Genomic DNA, 13,373 nt, shown 5'->3' with positions numbered 1-13,373 from the left:
CGCTGTGCCAACTCAACCCCAAAAATATACAGTGGACCTTTAAGGACAGGTTTACCGGTACTTATTCCATTTAAAAACATAGTCATATTTTTAAGGCATTTAACATTTATTTGTTATAAATACATTCTATTTTATATTATATCCAGCAATTTATACAATGGCCATCTCTAAATATAACAAGTTCATATTATAAACTTTTTATGGCAAAGAATATGGCTGAAGTGCCACAAATATACTGGCTTATTACAAAACCTGAAGCAGTGACCAAAATGATCAGTATATGATTGGAATACATCTATAGCTCTATTCTCTATGTAACTTGAAAAATACTTCTGGAGCATTTCCATGTAAAGATCCTCACTGGTTGAGAGAAAAAAAATACATATTGTCAACTTTTGAGGCTTTAAATAATCACCTCTCTCCTCCCAATCTCTAACTACTTCCATAGCATTCAGTTATAGCATTGGGTGATCCATCCCTTTAAAAGAAATGAATAACAGCAAGGCCTGTCTAGAAAGGCCATATTAGCACTTCCTCTGGTACAAAAGAAACACATTCAGTAGTAGTAGTGAAACGTTAAGCATCTTACAGACATGTATCAGCAGTATACAGCCTGTAGCAGACAATAAGGACATTGCTGGTATTCAGTGCAGCAAAAGCTTAAGAAGGAACAGTCACTTACTCATACAATTGTTAAGTGAGAATACAGAGAGATATTTAAACAAACTGAGGGGCAGATAGAGGAACACACTAATTGGTCGGCAGATAGGCAAAGACAGAGAGACATAGATTAATATATCATACTGATATGACGTGCAATTTAAGTTCAGAAGAGAACTTGTGTGGAAGCTTCTGAAGAAAGATAAACTGCAATCAAAGAACATCAGTTGTGCAGTAATGCACACAAAGAACATCAGTTGTGCACTAATGCACACTAAGGTATGAGGCGCGTAACTGAAGCGTTCCGTTCGCGGCGCATAAAATCCATTTTAAAAGACTGATAATTTTTTTCGAACGTACAAGCCGCCATCACGTCTGGTGTAGCTACCGGTACTTCCATTGATTATAGTGGCAGCTAATTGTTGCAGCAGACGCTACGCGAACGGAACGCTTCAGTTACGTGCCTGGTGTAGCTCATACCTAAGAACATCAGTTGTGCACTAATGCACACATGCTGCATGTGGACACAGATACATGTCTGGTCCTTCCATCACAGCAGGTTAAAGGCACCATACGGCTTTGGCTTGAAAGCTTCATTCAGTGATAGTAGTATGGATGTGTCATTGTGTTATGGTTAGTAGTATGTCATTGTAGTGTGGATAGTGGATGGGACACTGATAGTCCCAAAAATGCTTAATTTGGCTTGAGACTGAATTCACAGCATGTATATATGTAGCATGCTTTTAACACACTGGCATTTTCTTATGGTCCGTCAGTATCACAGCTTGTGTTGTCAAATTCCATCTGAAACATTCTAAAATATCATATGGTTTCTACAGTATGTTCACCATGCATACCCGTACAGTGTAAAACAGAAGTCCATTTCCATGATCTCTGTGAACAGTACATCCTGCGAAAATGTAACATAGCTAAGTTATTTCCTACCTGTTGGCACAGTGCTTGCCAACTTTGAGGGAGCCTAGTATAAAAGGCATTTTGGTTCTGCTGTTGAGAGTCATTCGACTGCCAGACGGCTGTGCAATAACACCCATGTCAGTGGCAGATGGAGAGTCATATGAGTGAATACATCATGGCTTTGAGGCCATCAACAGATAATCAATTAAGGCTGATTGAAACAAGTAAAGCTCCCGAATCCTAACTTCAAAGCACATCTTGCGTCACAGTAAAAAACTGTGGACCAACACAAACCCATGTACAACTTGGCTATATCTGCAGCGCGGGTGTGTTCAGGAGTGTTGGGTCTGGCACAGGATCAGGTCCACTCACACAGATGGGTGACCTAGACCCCGCCCGTCTGGGACTCAGCAGCACCTTTGTCTCTGTCGCCCTCTGTGGGCACGCTGCGGTACTGGCACTCCGGGACCAGGGTGACGCAGGGCTTTGGCGGGTGACCGTTGGGGGGTGCCTGTTGCTCCAGCTTGCACTTGGCATCCCTGCGGTCCAGCCAGTAGAATGACAGCATGAGGAAGAGCGCAGATGTCACCACTGTGATACTGCAGGCGAAGAAGACCCATGTGTAGAGGCCCATTCGGTCCACTAGGATGCCTTCAACAAAAACAACAGGAAGTCAGTCTTCATGTTCAGGAAATGGAAATGGTAATCAGAAAAAATGATATGCTCCAAGACAACATGTACACTGCTCTGTAGGATATATAATATAATGGGCCACAATTTTGGTTTGGGAAAAAAGATAACATTTTAAAAATAATTTCCTATAAACTCCCTGCAGAGTCCTCCTCCTAAACCGATATCTGTTAATAATATTAATGCAAAAGGTCTTCTAAATTAATTTTTATGGGCTTCCAGGAACTGTGAGCAGTAAGTAGACGCATTGTCAGTACTGCTCACTTCAGTTGCCTGGCCATTCATGCCTGACCATTTCCGCATGACAATATGCTGAGAGGCTGCAACCACCCAGATCTGAACGACTTGCGTAAAATTCTTGGCTAAAAATATCCTTTACATCTGGTCCCGTCTAAAATACATTACATTACATTACATACAATACCTCATCTAAAGTGACTGAAAGCCCTTAAAAATCTTTATCTTTTTATATATATTTATTTTATTGAAGGAAGTACGAAATACGGCTTGCATCAAACAGTAAATTTTTTTCTCATTTTCAGTACATGGTTTTTTTTTTTGAAAGCCCTTTAAATTTGACGTACAAACAGAACAACTGAAAAAACCTGAAAAAGAAGTTCATGCACAAGAATGTGACCTATTACAATCTCCTCCCATTCTTGTCATTAGCCTTTCAGAGGAAGCACTACATGTAAATCTGTGCCGAACACAATAGGGACACTTTGCTCCACTTCACGCCCCACCCTGCTAGCCAAACAATCTGTTTTTCCCACCTCCCATCCCGCAGACAGAACCCCAGGGGGGGCGGCACAGGTGTGGTGTGATCCAACTCAGCACACATGACTGACTTGTAACAATGGGTCACCATGGAGTCAGCATATCTTGGCCCCTAGACATACTTCCTAAGTCTTAAATCATCCTGGGTTAGATGTTTTCTAGAAATCCTACGCACGCCTATCTTATTTCCCCGACCAGATGGTGCACTAAGTGGGGAGTTGGAGATAATGCCAGCATTGAGTAATCCATATCAAAGATGCATCAGGTTGGGTCTGCTGATGTATCTCTAATGAAGGAGAGACTTGCGCAAGAACAGCAGTCAAGGGCCTTCAGGGAGATTGCAAAACACAAATGAGTTTCCTAACCAGCCGGCGGGGAGGATAACATTGAGAAAACAAGATTAGCATGAGAATTATGTGCATCATATAGAGGAAGACAGATCAATCACACACACACACACACACACACACGCACAGACACGCACAGACACGCACAGACACGCACACACCGTACCAGCCAGTGGTGGGCCGATGAGCAGCGTGACACTCTCCATGACGGACAGGAGCCCGAGCGCCGACTGGAATCGCCTCATCTCCACCGTGTCCATGAGCACGGTGAACAGCAGCGAGCCCACCACCGCCATGGACACGCCGTAGGTCAGCACGTAGACCAGCAGCACGTTGAAGGTCGGGCCCACGCAGCAGATACAGTTGCTCAGGCCGTTCACCAGCAGGGCGGCGCTAAACACGTAAATGTGGCGACCTGATGGAAGAGTTTGGGGCAGAGAGGGGGGCAAGGTTAGGTGTGTCAGGAGAAAGAGTGTGTGTGTGTGTGTGTGTGTGTGTATGTGTGTGCTGTGTCACGATGACATTAGCAAGCCCTTTCTTGACTCCAGGTTGTAGGAGTGAAAGTCTATTTGTGCTGGTTTACAGTCATCTAGCTCGAAGGTGAACTGCTTTGAAGAAATAAAAGATATGGCAAGCAAATATGATTATGGATTGTACTGAGTCTGAGTCAACACACACGCACATAAAAGCGCTCTCTCACCGTATGTCAGCGATTAAGAAATCATGAGCAGGTGAGAAGGCATGAAAAGTACATTGCCCTCTTTCTCCTCTCCCCTCCCTCCCTCCACACACAAACACACACACACACACACACACACACACAGGTCCTACCTTTAAACCAGGGCATGTTGAAGAGCAGGCCGATGGGCGGGCGTATGAATATGTTGATGAGGCCCAGGATGGAGAGCAGCAGGGCGGCGCGGCTTTGCTCCATGCCGGAGGTGGTGGCGTAAGGCACCATGTACACCAGCGGCACCACAAAGCCCAGCATCATCCACGTGATGCCCAGCGAGAACATGCGGAAGCGCAGGTTGCTGCAGAACAGGTCGAAGGCCATGTTCTTGTGCAGCGTCGCCACCGCGCTCTTCCAGCACGGCCGTGCCTCGCTACTCTGCTTCCTGGAGGGGTCCGCGCTGCCGTTGAGCGCGGGAGGAGGAGCCGTGGCCCCGGCGGGCAGCCTCCTCAGGGGCCTCATGGCGGCCCCACAGACACAGCAGTTGAGCAGCACGGCCCCCAGGATCAGGAAGCTGCCGCGCCAGCCGTACTGGCTGTGGAGGTAGTGGCCCAGGAAGGGCAGCACGGTCAAGCCCAGCGCTGTTCCAGTGGAGGACATGGCGTTGACGAAGGGCCGGCGGCGCACAAAATACTGACCCAGGATGGTGACCGCAGGCTGGAAACTGAAACAGAAGCCCAGACCTGGGGAGAGGGAAGCCAGGGGAGTCCGAGAGTCAGGAAACCATATTGCTGCAGGGTTGCTTAAGAACTTATAGGTCTGAGGTCCTATCAGGTTATTCATTACATCCATTATAGTAAAGCAATTATAGTAGCAGGAGATCACATTATGTTTTTAAATTAATATTAAATACCTGTATTACAATAAATAATGTTACAAAGTCTAAATAAAGCTGATTTAATAACAGGGCAAAATCTATTGGCTAATTTAATATGATTAGCTTGATGCTTCCATACGCCACATGATAGCTCTAGTTCATGCACAAAACCCTTTGCTCATTAAGTGACATTGCTCTTTGCCGATCATTTGAAATTATGACTCAAGGCCAGATGTACGTACATTTGCGAATGTAGCGTTATCAGCGTCATGGACACACCACAGATTGCGAACGCTGTCAGACCCAAGTTTCCTTCGTATTTATCAATCGTTCAATCCTTAGTGTAAACTGTGCCGCAATTTACAAACATCCACAACTGAATGGCAGCGCCTACATACAAGCCCAGTTGAATGAAGTTAACTGATGACAACATGGATTAACACCTGCTTTTACAAGGCGGAAGTATTTAGGCGCAGAATAGACGTGCGCTTTCAGGAGCAGTCTTTGTACCGCAGAATACATAATTAGGCGCTCTTTCCTCTTTCCCTCCCATCTTTTTAAGCTAAACTTCCACTTTCCCCTGGATCCTCCCATGAATGCATATGCATGACATGACAAACGCAATCTGCCACTTTCAACTCCTGCGACAGGCAGTTTGCGCTTTTACATCAGTGCGGCCTGTTTGTACATACCTCGCAATGATTTTACACGCACATTGCGAAACAAATACGCCTGAAGTGGGCGCAAAAGCGTTAGTACATCTGGCCCTCAATGTGTTATTTTACTGTTAAAGCTGCAGTTGGCGAGATTTTTTTGATCATATTTACTGAAACCGACACTATGCTCTGACAGAACTACATAAATAAGCCGATTTCAGAAAAAAATCCGCATTTCTACCTCCACCTAGAGCATGTTATTTGTTTTGCAAAAATGAACAGCTCCCGGTTCTTTTGGTCCAATCAGAGCAGGGCTGTGTGAGATCTGACTGTCAATCACAGTCTGGTGCGCACTGGCGAGCACAAACTCGATGAGAGGGTGTTCGGTGGTAGTGGGGGAGGGGCATGAGAGTTGTAAACATTCAAAATCCCCAGACTTGACAACTGCAGCTTTAATTCTTGTAATTATCGATAATGTCTTCAGAATAGTTTTGGAACATTTTCTTGAAGGTAACAAAATCCCACTATACCACAAAAAGATGGTATTATATACCGGACAATGTGGATTTTCCAAATGAGACCATGCAAGCCCATGTGAGTGTGAGTGAGTTTGTGTGTGTGAGTGAGTTTGTGTGTGTGTGTGTGTGTGTGTGTGTGAGAGAGAGAGAGAGCGAGACCAAGACCTCTGACCTGTAATGACCCCTGCAGTGATGTAGAGCTCCTCCATAGAGTTTGTGAAAGAGCTGAAAATCATACCCAGCCCACTCATCACTCCCCCAAACATCACTGTGGCCCTGCAACCAAACCGCTCCACCAGCATACTGCAGAAGGGACCTGAAGGATTAACAAACAAACACACACACACACACACACACACACACACACACACACACACACACACACAAAGATATTAGAGACAAAACCCACTCACATGTGGACATTTGAAAGAAAATCTTTAAAGCTCCACACACATACAGTAGACATACACATGACCAGAGCAACATAAGTGTGCTTTTCCAGACCGTTCTATACATTGACATAACCATATGTGGCCCAGAACTGACTCCACACAGAGCTTTTCCTTTAAAACATCCTCGCACAGCGCTGAAAATGGCTTAAAGCCATTTTATGACCCTGATTACCGCCATAATCCTGGAGCCTTCTTTGCTTTTGCAAATACCACCCTTAAACAATGTGTTGGTTTGTGTATTCCTATTGGAACAGTCCATAGGGCAAAATCACTTGATATCCATTGTTGGGTTATGGATTTGTACTCACCGTTTCCCACACTACTAATACGTAACGTGACTCTTCAGTATACTAGGGGCTTTCGGAGGATCTGTTTTCATCCATGTGTTGTAGGCCTTACGCATACCTCGATACCTCACTTATCGCAAGAACAAACATGAACAGATGCTGGCCCTCATAACCTGACGTGAAGACCTCAGTGTGTACTCAACTCTTAATGCTCCCACAGCCTCTCACAGAGCAACTCGCCACACTTTCAGTACCAAAAGCTTGCACATGTGCAACATGAAGAACCACATAGACCTCCTGCACATAAAGACAGATATCCTTGCTCATGTCTGAACACGCACGGCTTGCACAACACTGAGTATGTTGTGTATTCGACACAATTACTCTTCTGCCTATTAGCGTACCAAACACTCACACAAATTGTATCCTGACACAATTGTACCAGGCTGTATTGCCGATTCAAAGTTTGATAAGAGGCTACAAGGGGGAGCAAAACTTCCTCTTTTAAAGCAGGAAGTTTCGACACTGAGTGCAACTGACATTTCAAGTCAAGTTGTGCTTCTAATTTTGATAGATGCGGTGACAAAGTACACCTCGCTCAACCACAACTTGTCCCGTCTAGATATAAAGCGATTTGTCCATCGCTTGTCACCTCAAGTTAAGATAATGTTGATTTGTTGCACAACGTTTCACGTCGTCGGTGGTTATTCACCCTGTAATTGCTTTATCACATGAACATAATATGGTCTCTTGTCATAAGTCGCTTGCCATGTGAATGGGGCTTTACTCAGCATCTCAGGCTATAAACAGATTAAGACCATATTCGCTCTCAAATACAAATGTCAAGTGAAGGAACACGTATGTACTTACAATTTACAATTATCAATCAATGCTGCATTCCACTATACTGTATGTATGTCCTAAGAAATGTGTAAAGACATAACAACTTCAACATTAGATTCTATATTGTCCTAATATTTAATGTTTCTGAATGAGTTCAGCAATATGAAATATATACTACACCTCCAGCATGGAGAACGGAAGTCATGATGGAAGGCACCCAGGATGTCTCACTGTTGGTAGCATGGAACTCTGTCTGCAGGTCTGTATAGAAGATGCTCACACAGGATGGAAAGGCAAGTGTTAGGGCCAGCACCATGATAGTGGCTACCAGCACCACCCAGCCCCAACCCCCATCTGGTGCCTCGATGGCTACTGGATGGGGTCGGTTAGAGGGGGGCTGTGGTGCCACCGCATCCCCCTCCTCACACTCTGCCTCTGCGGGCTCTCCGGGACCAGGGTCTGGGGTAGACGTCTCTTGCCGAGGCTCCGGAGCGGCTACCTGAGGGCAGCAGTCGGCACTCTCATCCTTCTCACTGTTGTCCATTATCATCTCCTGGGATTTGTGGACAAAGCCTTGGCAGTGACATTCAATGTTTGCCCTTGAGAAGCAGGCTGACTACAGCATTCCATGTCACACAAGTCCCTTCTTGATCAGCTGTGTCTAGTGCAAGAAGTCAGGAGGAAGACACACAAATGAAGACATGAATGAATGCAATATAACCAGTGGCATTCTAGAACAATGTTGATGGGGTGGCCAAGCAGGGGCACCGACTCAGAGAGGAGTGGCGCATAAACATAACATGTGAAAAGTAAGACAATACATATTAAAGCCTTCAATTCGATATAAACTTAAGCAGCTTTTATGTAAAAAAGAAATGAAACTACACAATTTGACACAAGTAACAAAATAACTTTTGTTTTTTTTTAGAACATCTGAAACTTTATAGATACGGGGGCAGCCGTGGCCTACTGGTTAGCGCTTCGGACTTGTAACCGGAGGGTTGCCGGTTCGAACCCCGACCAGTAGGCGCAGCTTAAGTGCCCTTGAGCAACCCCTCACTGCTCCCCGAGCGCCGCTGTTGTTGCAGGCAGCTCACTGCGCCGGGATTAGTGTGTGCTTTCACCTCACTGCACTTCACTGTGTGCTGAGTGTGTTTCACTAATTCACGGATTGGGATAAATGCAGAGACCAAATTTCCCTCACGGGATCAAAAGAGTATTTATACTTAGATGCAATGCAACAAGTAATAGAATATGTTCAAGTAAAGCAGTTGCAAACTAGAATGTTTCCACCATATAATCGAGATCTGCATGGAGAACAACTTCATTACAACAGTAATACTGTTTCATGCTGACAAGCCCAACTATCACATCTCTGGTGGGGTGGCCCACTGGATTCTGGGGGTGGCCTGTGCCACACTGTGTCACCCTGTGCACAACCCCCCCCCCCCAATCTGACACTGCCCCTGAACATAACAATATAATGCCGCTACACTTTCTCCATCACATGCAATACACTCAGTCAAATGGTTACAGTGATGGAGAAATGAATAGAATTTTTAACGGGATCAAGAGTCAAACACCAAAATGCACAAGATTGTAACAAAGACAATGAACACAACATCAATAATTAATTAATATGCTTACTGGCAACAAAAGCACATAAAATAGGTTCAATTTGCCAGTAATTAGGCCTATGTGATGAGAAACGTAAAGTTAATTCGATAACGGTGACAACTGATTCTTCAATTAAGCCGATCAATTTAAGGATGTCAACTATTGCAACAACACTGATGTCTCTTATTCCTATCATAGGCTTGATTCAGTTATAAGACTGTTAAAAGGCTTAACTTAGCTTGGATAGCTCAATGCGCTATACATGTGGCATCGCTATGACCAGTCGGAGTATGCTAATCTAGGACAACCTACTGAATTTGAGCAAAAACATTATTTAGGATGACCATGGTGTTAATATCGGCTACGTGTAAAAGGTGAGTGACGCCAAAACAACAAAACAGTCACAATGTTATGCGCAAGCGTAACAGATGAAAGCTAGGTGCATTCATGCTTGTTTTAACATCCTGATGTTTCTGTTAAGCGAAATTGGATAAAACGGATTAAACAATGAATTAAGTTCCTTATAGCCTCAAGTAGACTACTTTTAATGACACTAATACTCAAAGTATTTTTGTGAACAAAGGAGTTTCTTTGATGCACACAACCAACATTCATAACACGCGTCATTGCTGAGGTAGCAATGATCTGATACCATAGCGGTTCAGGTTCCGCTTAGAAAACGCATTTCGCTGGTGGGACGATGGACAAAGCTTGCGCGACACAGCCTGTACGGGAAAATATCTCACCTTCCCTGCTCAAAGGGCGTATTTCTCTGGACAACCATTTCTTTCTCTCACTTATCCATTTCACTTCATCTGCGGTGCGCTCGCGCCTCCACACTGTCCGTCTTAGTAGCCCAGAGGATCATGTTGCACTCAGTGGGTGGAGACAGGACGTGAGGGCCAACACACGCAAATTATGTTGTATGCCAAAGGTGGTAAACAACGTTAGCCCTAGGCATTTAGCCCATCCGCGATTTTCGGTGCGCGGACCATTTCTAATCAAATGTTGTTCAGAAGAGAACTGACCGATCTGGAGGGCGGAGATACACGAGAAGATCTGGCTGTGTTGTGTGACTGAGACTGTAACTGTAGCCCCGGGCGTTTAAACCAGCGCTGGTATGTCGGTACAGAGCAGTCGCCCAAATAAAGACTGGACCATTGCAGAAAGTCTTGAGGGTGTTAAACGTCCAGCATACTCGCCGCACCCGACCGACAGGTCTAATCACCTGTAGACTAAGTTCAGGCAATGTCTAAATGTCGTGCAGGTAATTCTGCAAGAACTGAAAACAATCAGTGCATTTAAAATACAAATCATTTAACTATTGGGACATTTTTCTACCTTCAGGATATCTAATTTTATGGGCTCAGTTATAGGATTGTTGCCCTCTTATTTATCAGTTTTATCTCCAGTAGAAAACAATAGGTACAATCTTAGGTCTAACATACCATTATTTTTATTACACCGCATTGCCGTAATGTCTGAATTTGGTAAAGTCGCCTTCCGCTATAATGCCCCTTCAACCTGGAATGCTCTACAGAAACAGTTGAAGCTATACGCACTTTTATCTCACTAAATGAGTTTAAATGGTAGGCCTATGCCTCAGAGACCTTCAGTTATGTGTAATTAAGTGTAATTGCATATACTACTGTTCTTATCTCTTGTTTTTACTGTTTGTGGCTTTTGCTTGTTGTGATGTCTTGTTATATGTTATATTGTGTTATGTTATATTCTTGTTTAATTTTTTTCTCTGTGTTCAATTTTTGTCCTTGTTAGGTGTTGTGTTGTGCTTTATGTTGCTGTATAATGTGGCGTGATTTGTGTGGTAGTGTCATAATGTTATGTAATTGTGGTGTACTCTTGTTTGTTGCTTTTTTGTGTTCTTTGTCTACTAACTGGTGTTTGCTGCTGTTTATGTGTGCATTGTTTCTGTTTGTTGTTGGTTCATTGTTTGTCTTTTGTAGATGAAGTTTCTCTATTTTTACTTAGTGTTGCCTTTCTTGGCCAAGGACCATTTGAAAAAGAGACTAGTCTCAATATGACCCCCCCTGGTTAAATAAAGGAAAAAAAATATGTATGTCTCGATAGTGTCAAAAATGTTGAAACGTAGGCCATATACCTATATATTGGTTCTCAAAGTGTGGTCCGGAGCACATTGTCAGGGGGTCCCTGACAAAGTTTGCTACAAAATATGAAATTGTCTTATATGGCGAAAAATGCTACAGTATCAGTATTTGCCCAATTGATCTGCTGATACGTTACATCAATATGTCAAAACACTTTAATTTTGTTGGCGGTTAATTAATAGTAAAGTTATGTGAAGCAAACACTATGTGTTCAACACAATAGGCCTACATTTGACAAAGAAACAACAATCCTAGTGTCAAAGTTTGCGAACATGACTATTGTGGTATTAGCACTCTATGTTTTTAAAATACATATAACATAAGCATGTAACAGAAAAAAAGGCTATACAACTACATGATTAACTTAAGTTTTATGTGTTGCAATTATGAGGGGTCCTTGGAGAATTTTCCACTCCATGAGGGGTCCCCGGCCCACAAAAGTTTGAGAACCCCTACTCAATGCAGAATGAAGAGGCACTCACATTTTTAAAACACAAACACAGTTTATGATAAAAATCAGACTTTGATATTGTTGTAGTTGCCATCTTAACGTTAAAAGTATCATCAGAAGACAAATTGAAAAAAAAAAAAAAAATGAAAGGACAATCTCACCGAGACTAGTCGGCTCTGCAACACTGAACTCCACGGTCTCCAAACGGACAGAATTCACATTTGACATCAATACTGATCAAAACTCAACACGCTCAAAACAACTGTATTTAATGAATTCTCACTTATGTTCGCAATGCTTGTTGGGAGAGAGTATGTATATAAAAGCATGCAGATGTTACTGACAAATCCTGTGGCAGACTCCAAATCATTCCCTCTTCTATTCTATGCATGGATTTTGCGATCAGTCAAACATTTAAATGTCACAGCAATGACCTACCGCCCCTGTCCACAACATGTCACTAGATGCCTCACAAGACATCCAGTGTCTACATCCCATCACCATGAGGGCAAAACTTCAACCAGGACTGTGATAGCTATTAGCCTTTAGAAGCCAGCATGTGTTGTATAATTAACTGGACTGGACTAACAAAGGATTTTTTTAGGGGACAAGAGTTGCAGAGCAATTCCACATTTAACACCAGGTCTTGCTTTTCCAGCATCGGTCTTATTCCATGCACCATTTAGACTTGACAGTGATACAAAGGCCACACATATCCCAGAACACAACATTAGATTCTCTAACACAATGCATGCTCTCAGGGTTCTCGTGCCAAATATTAGATCATTACTGTTTTTTTATAAATCCCCAGAGTTTGTAAGATAGTACATATTATAATTACGTTCATCACAGAGAAAACAGTACTTTTTTGCCTTGACATCTTTTTGTTTAACATCAAACAACTTAAACGTGGGGTGGGGGGGTGGAGGGGGATTCTAAAGACATGTCGGTGCTCAGTGATGTTTGTAAATGCTCCATGTCTTACTGTGTGGCACAAAACAAACCAAATAAAAACACAGTACTCAATGGCATCTGTCAGACGCCTAGTACAGGTAATGTCAGTGGCCTTGCTCTGCATTCAAGAGTACATGTCAGATGTTGCGTAGATACAGGGCAAGAGCCATTAATATTTCTTTACAACTTTTTTCAGTTGTTTCAGGCCTGAATGTGTGGTGCTAGGAAACACTAGCCTTGAATGATTATGCATATCTTCCCATACTAAACAGAGAGGGGGCAGTGAAAGCCTTAACATGCAGGAGGTGAGTGGGGGTGGGGGGTTAGAGTGTTCAAGGGGTAACACAGAATAGGAGTCAGTAACAGTGGCAAAAAGATCTGACCATCTTGACTAAACACACAGAAAGAAACAAGGGCAAACAGGTGGGCTGTGGCCATCTCATCATATTGTATACGATCCAGGGGACCTCAGTCCCCATGCGCTTTAACACAAGAGCCCTCTCCGCTTGGACAATAAGGGAAGTAAACTG

At 43.5% G+C, this 13,373-nt stretch overlaps 1 protein-coding gene across 1 annotated transcript; it reads right to left on the bottom strand.

Moving 5' to 3' along the window:
* Positions 1 to 1,850: 1,850 nt before the first annotated feature.
* On the bottom strand, positions 1,851 to 10,863 carry slc16a5a (solute carrier family 16 member 5a). Its single transcript, XM_076298583.1, has 6 exons — positions 10,059 to 10,863; positions 7,876 to 8,356; positions 6,286 to 6,429; positions 4,221 to 4,805; positions 3,556 to 3,804; positions 1,851 to 2,226 (listed from the first exon to the last, which is right to left on the bottom strand). The coding sequence occupies exons 2-6, from the start codon at positions 8,243 to 8,245 to the stop codon at positions 1,961 to 1,963; spliced, it is 1,614 nt and encodes a 537-aa protein (XP_076154698.1). The 5' UTR covers positions 8,246 to 8,356; positions 10,059 to 10,863; the 3' UTR covers positions 1,851 to 1,960.
* Positions 10,864 to 13,373: the final 2,510 nt, after the last annotated feature.

This window comes from Alosa pseudoharengus, unplaced genomic scaffold, assembly GCF_046254945.1.
Source record: "Alosa pseudoharengus isolate Yale_2024_CS ecotype anadromous, Long Island Sound unplaced genomic scaffold, YU_APseudo_1.1 YU_APseudo_1.1_scf_21, whole genome shotgun sequence".
Classification (NCBI taxonomy): Eukaryota; Metazoa; Chordata; class Actinopteri; order Clupeiformes; family Clupeidae; genus Alosa; species Alosa pseudoharengus.
The sequence above is the reverse complement of the archived record's forward strand: the minus strand, read 5'-3'. Positions and strand labels throughout refer to the sequence as shown.

What these genes read in the sequence shown, in the direction of transcription:
- slc16a5a (XM_076298583.1), bottom strand. Translation starts at nt 8,245, where the DNA reads ATGATAATGGACAACAGTGAGAAGGATGAGAGTGCCGACTGCTGCCCT. An exon ending in CACTGCAGGGGTCATTACAG is followed by an intron (nt 4,806 to 6,285) that starts GTCAGAGGTCTT and finishes CCCTCTCCCCAG; the next exon opens with GTCTGGGCTTCTGTTTCAGT. An exon ending in CATCGGCCCACCACTGGCTG is followed by an intron (nt 2,227 to 3,555) that starts GTACGGTGTGTG and finishes TTTTTGTTGAAG; the next exon opens with GCATCCTAGTGGACCGAATG.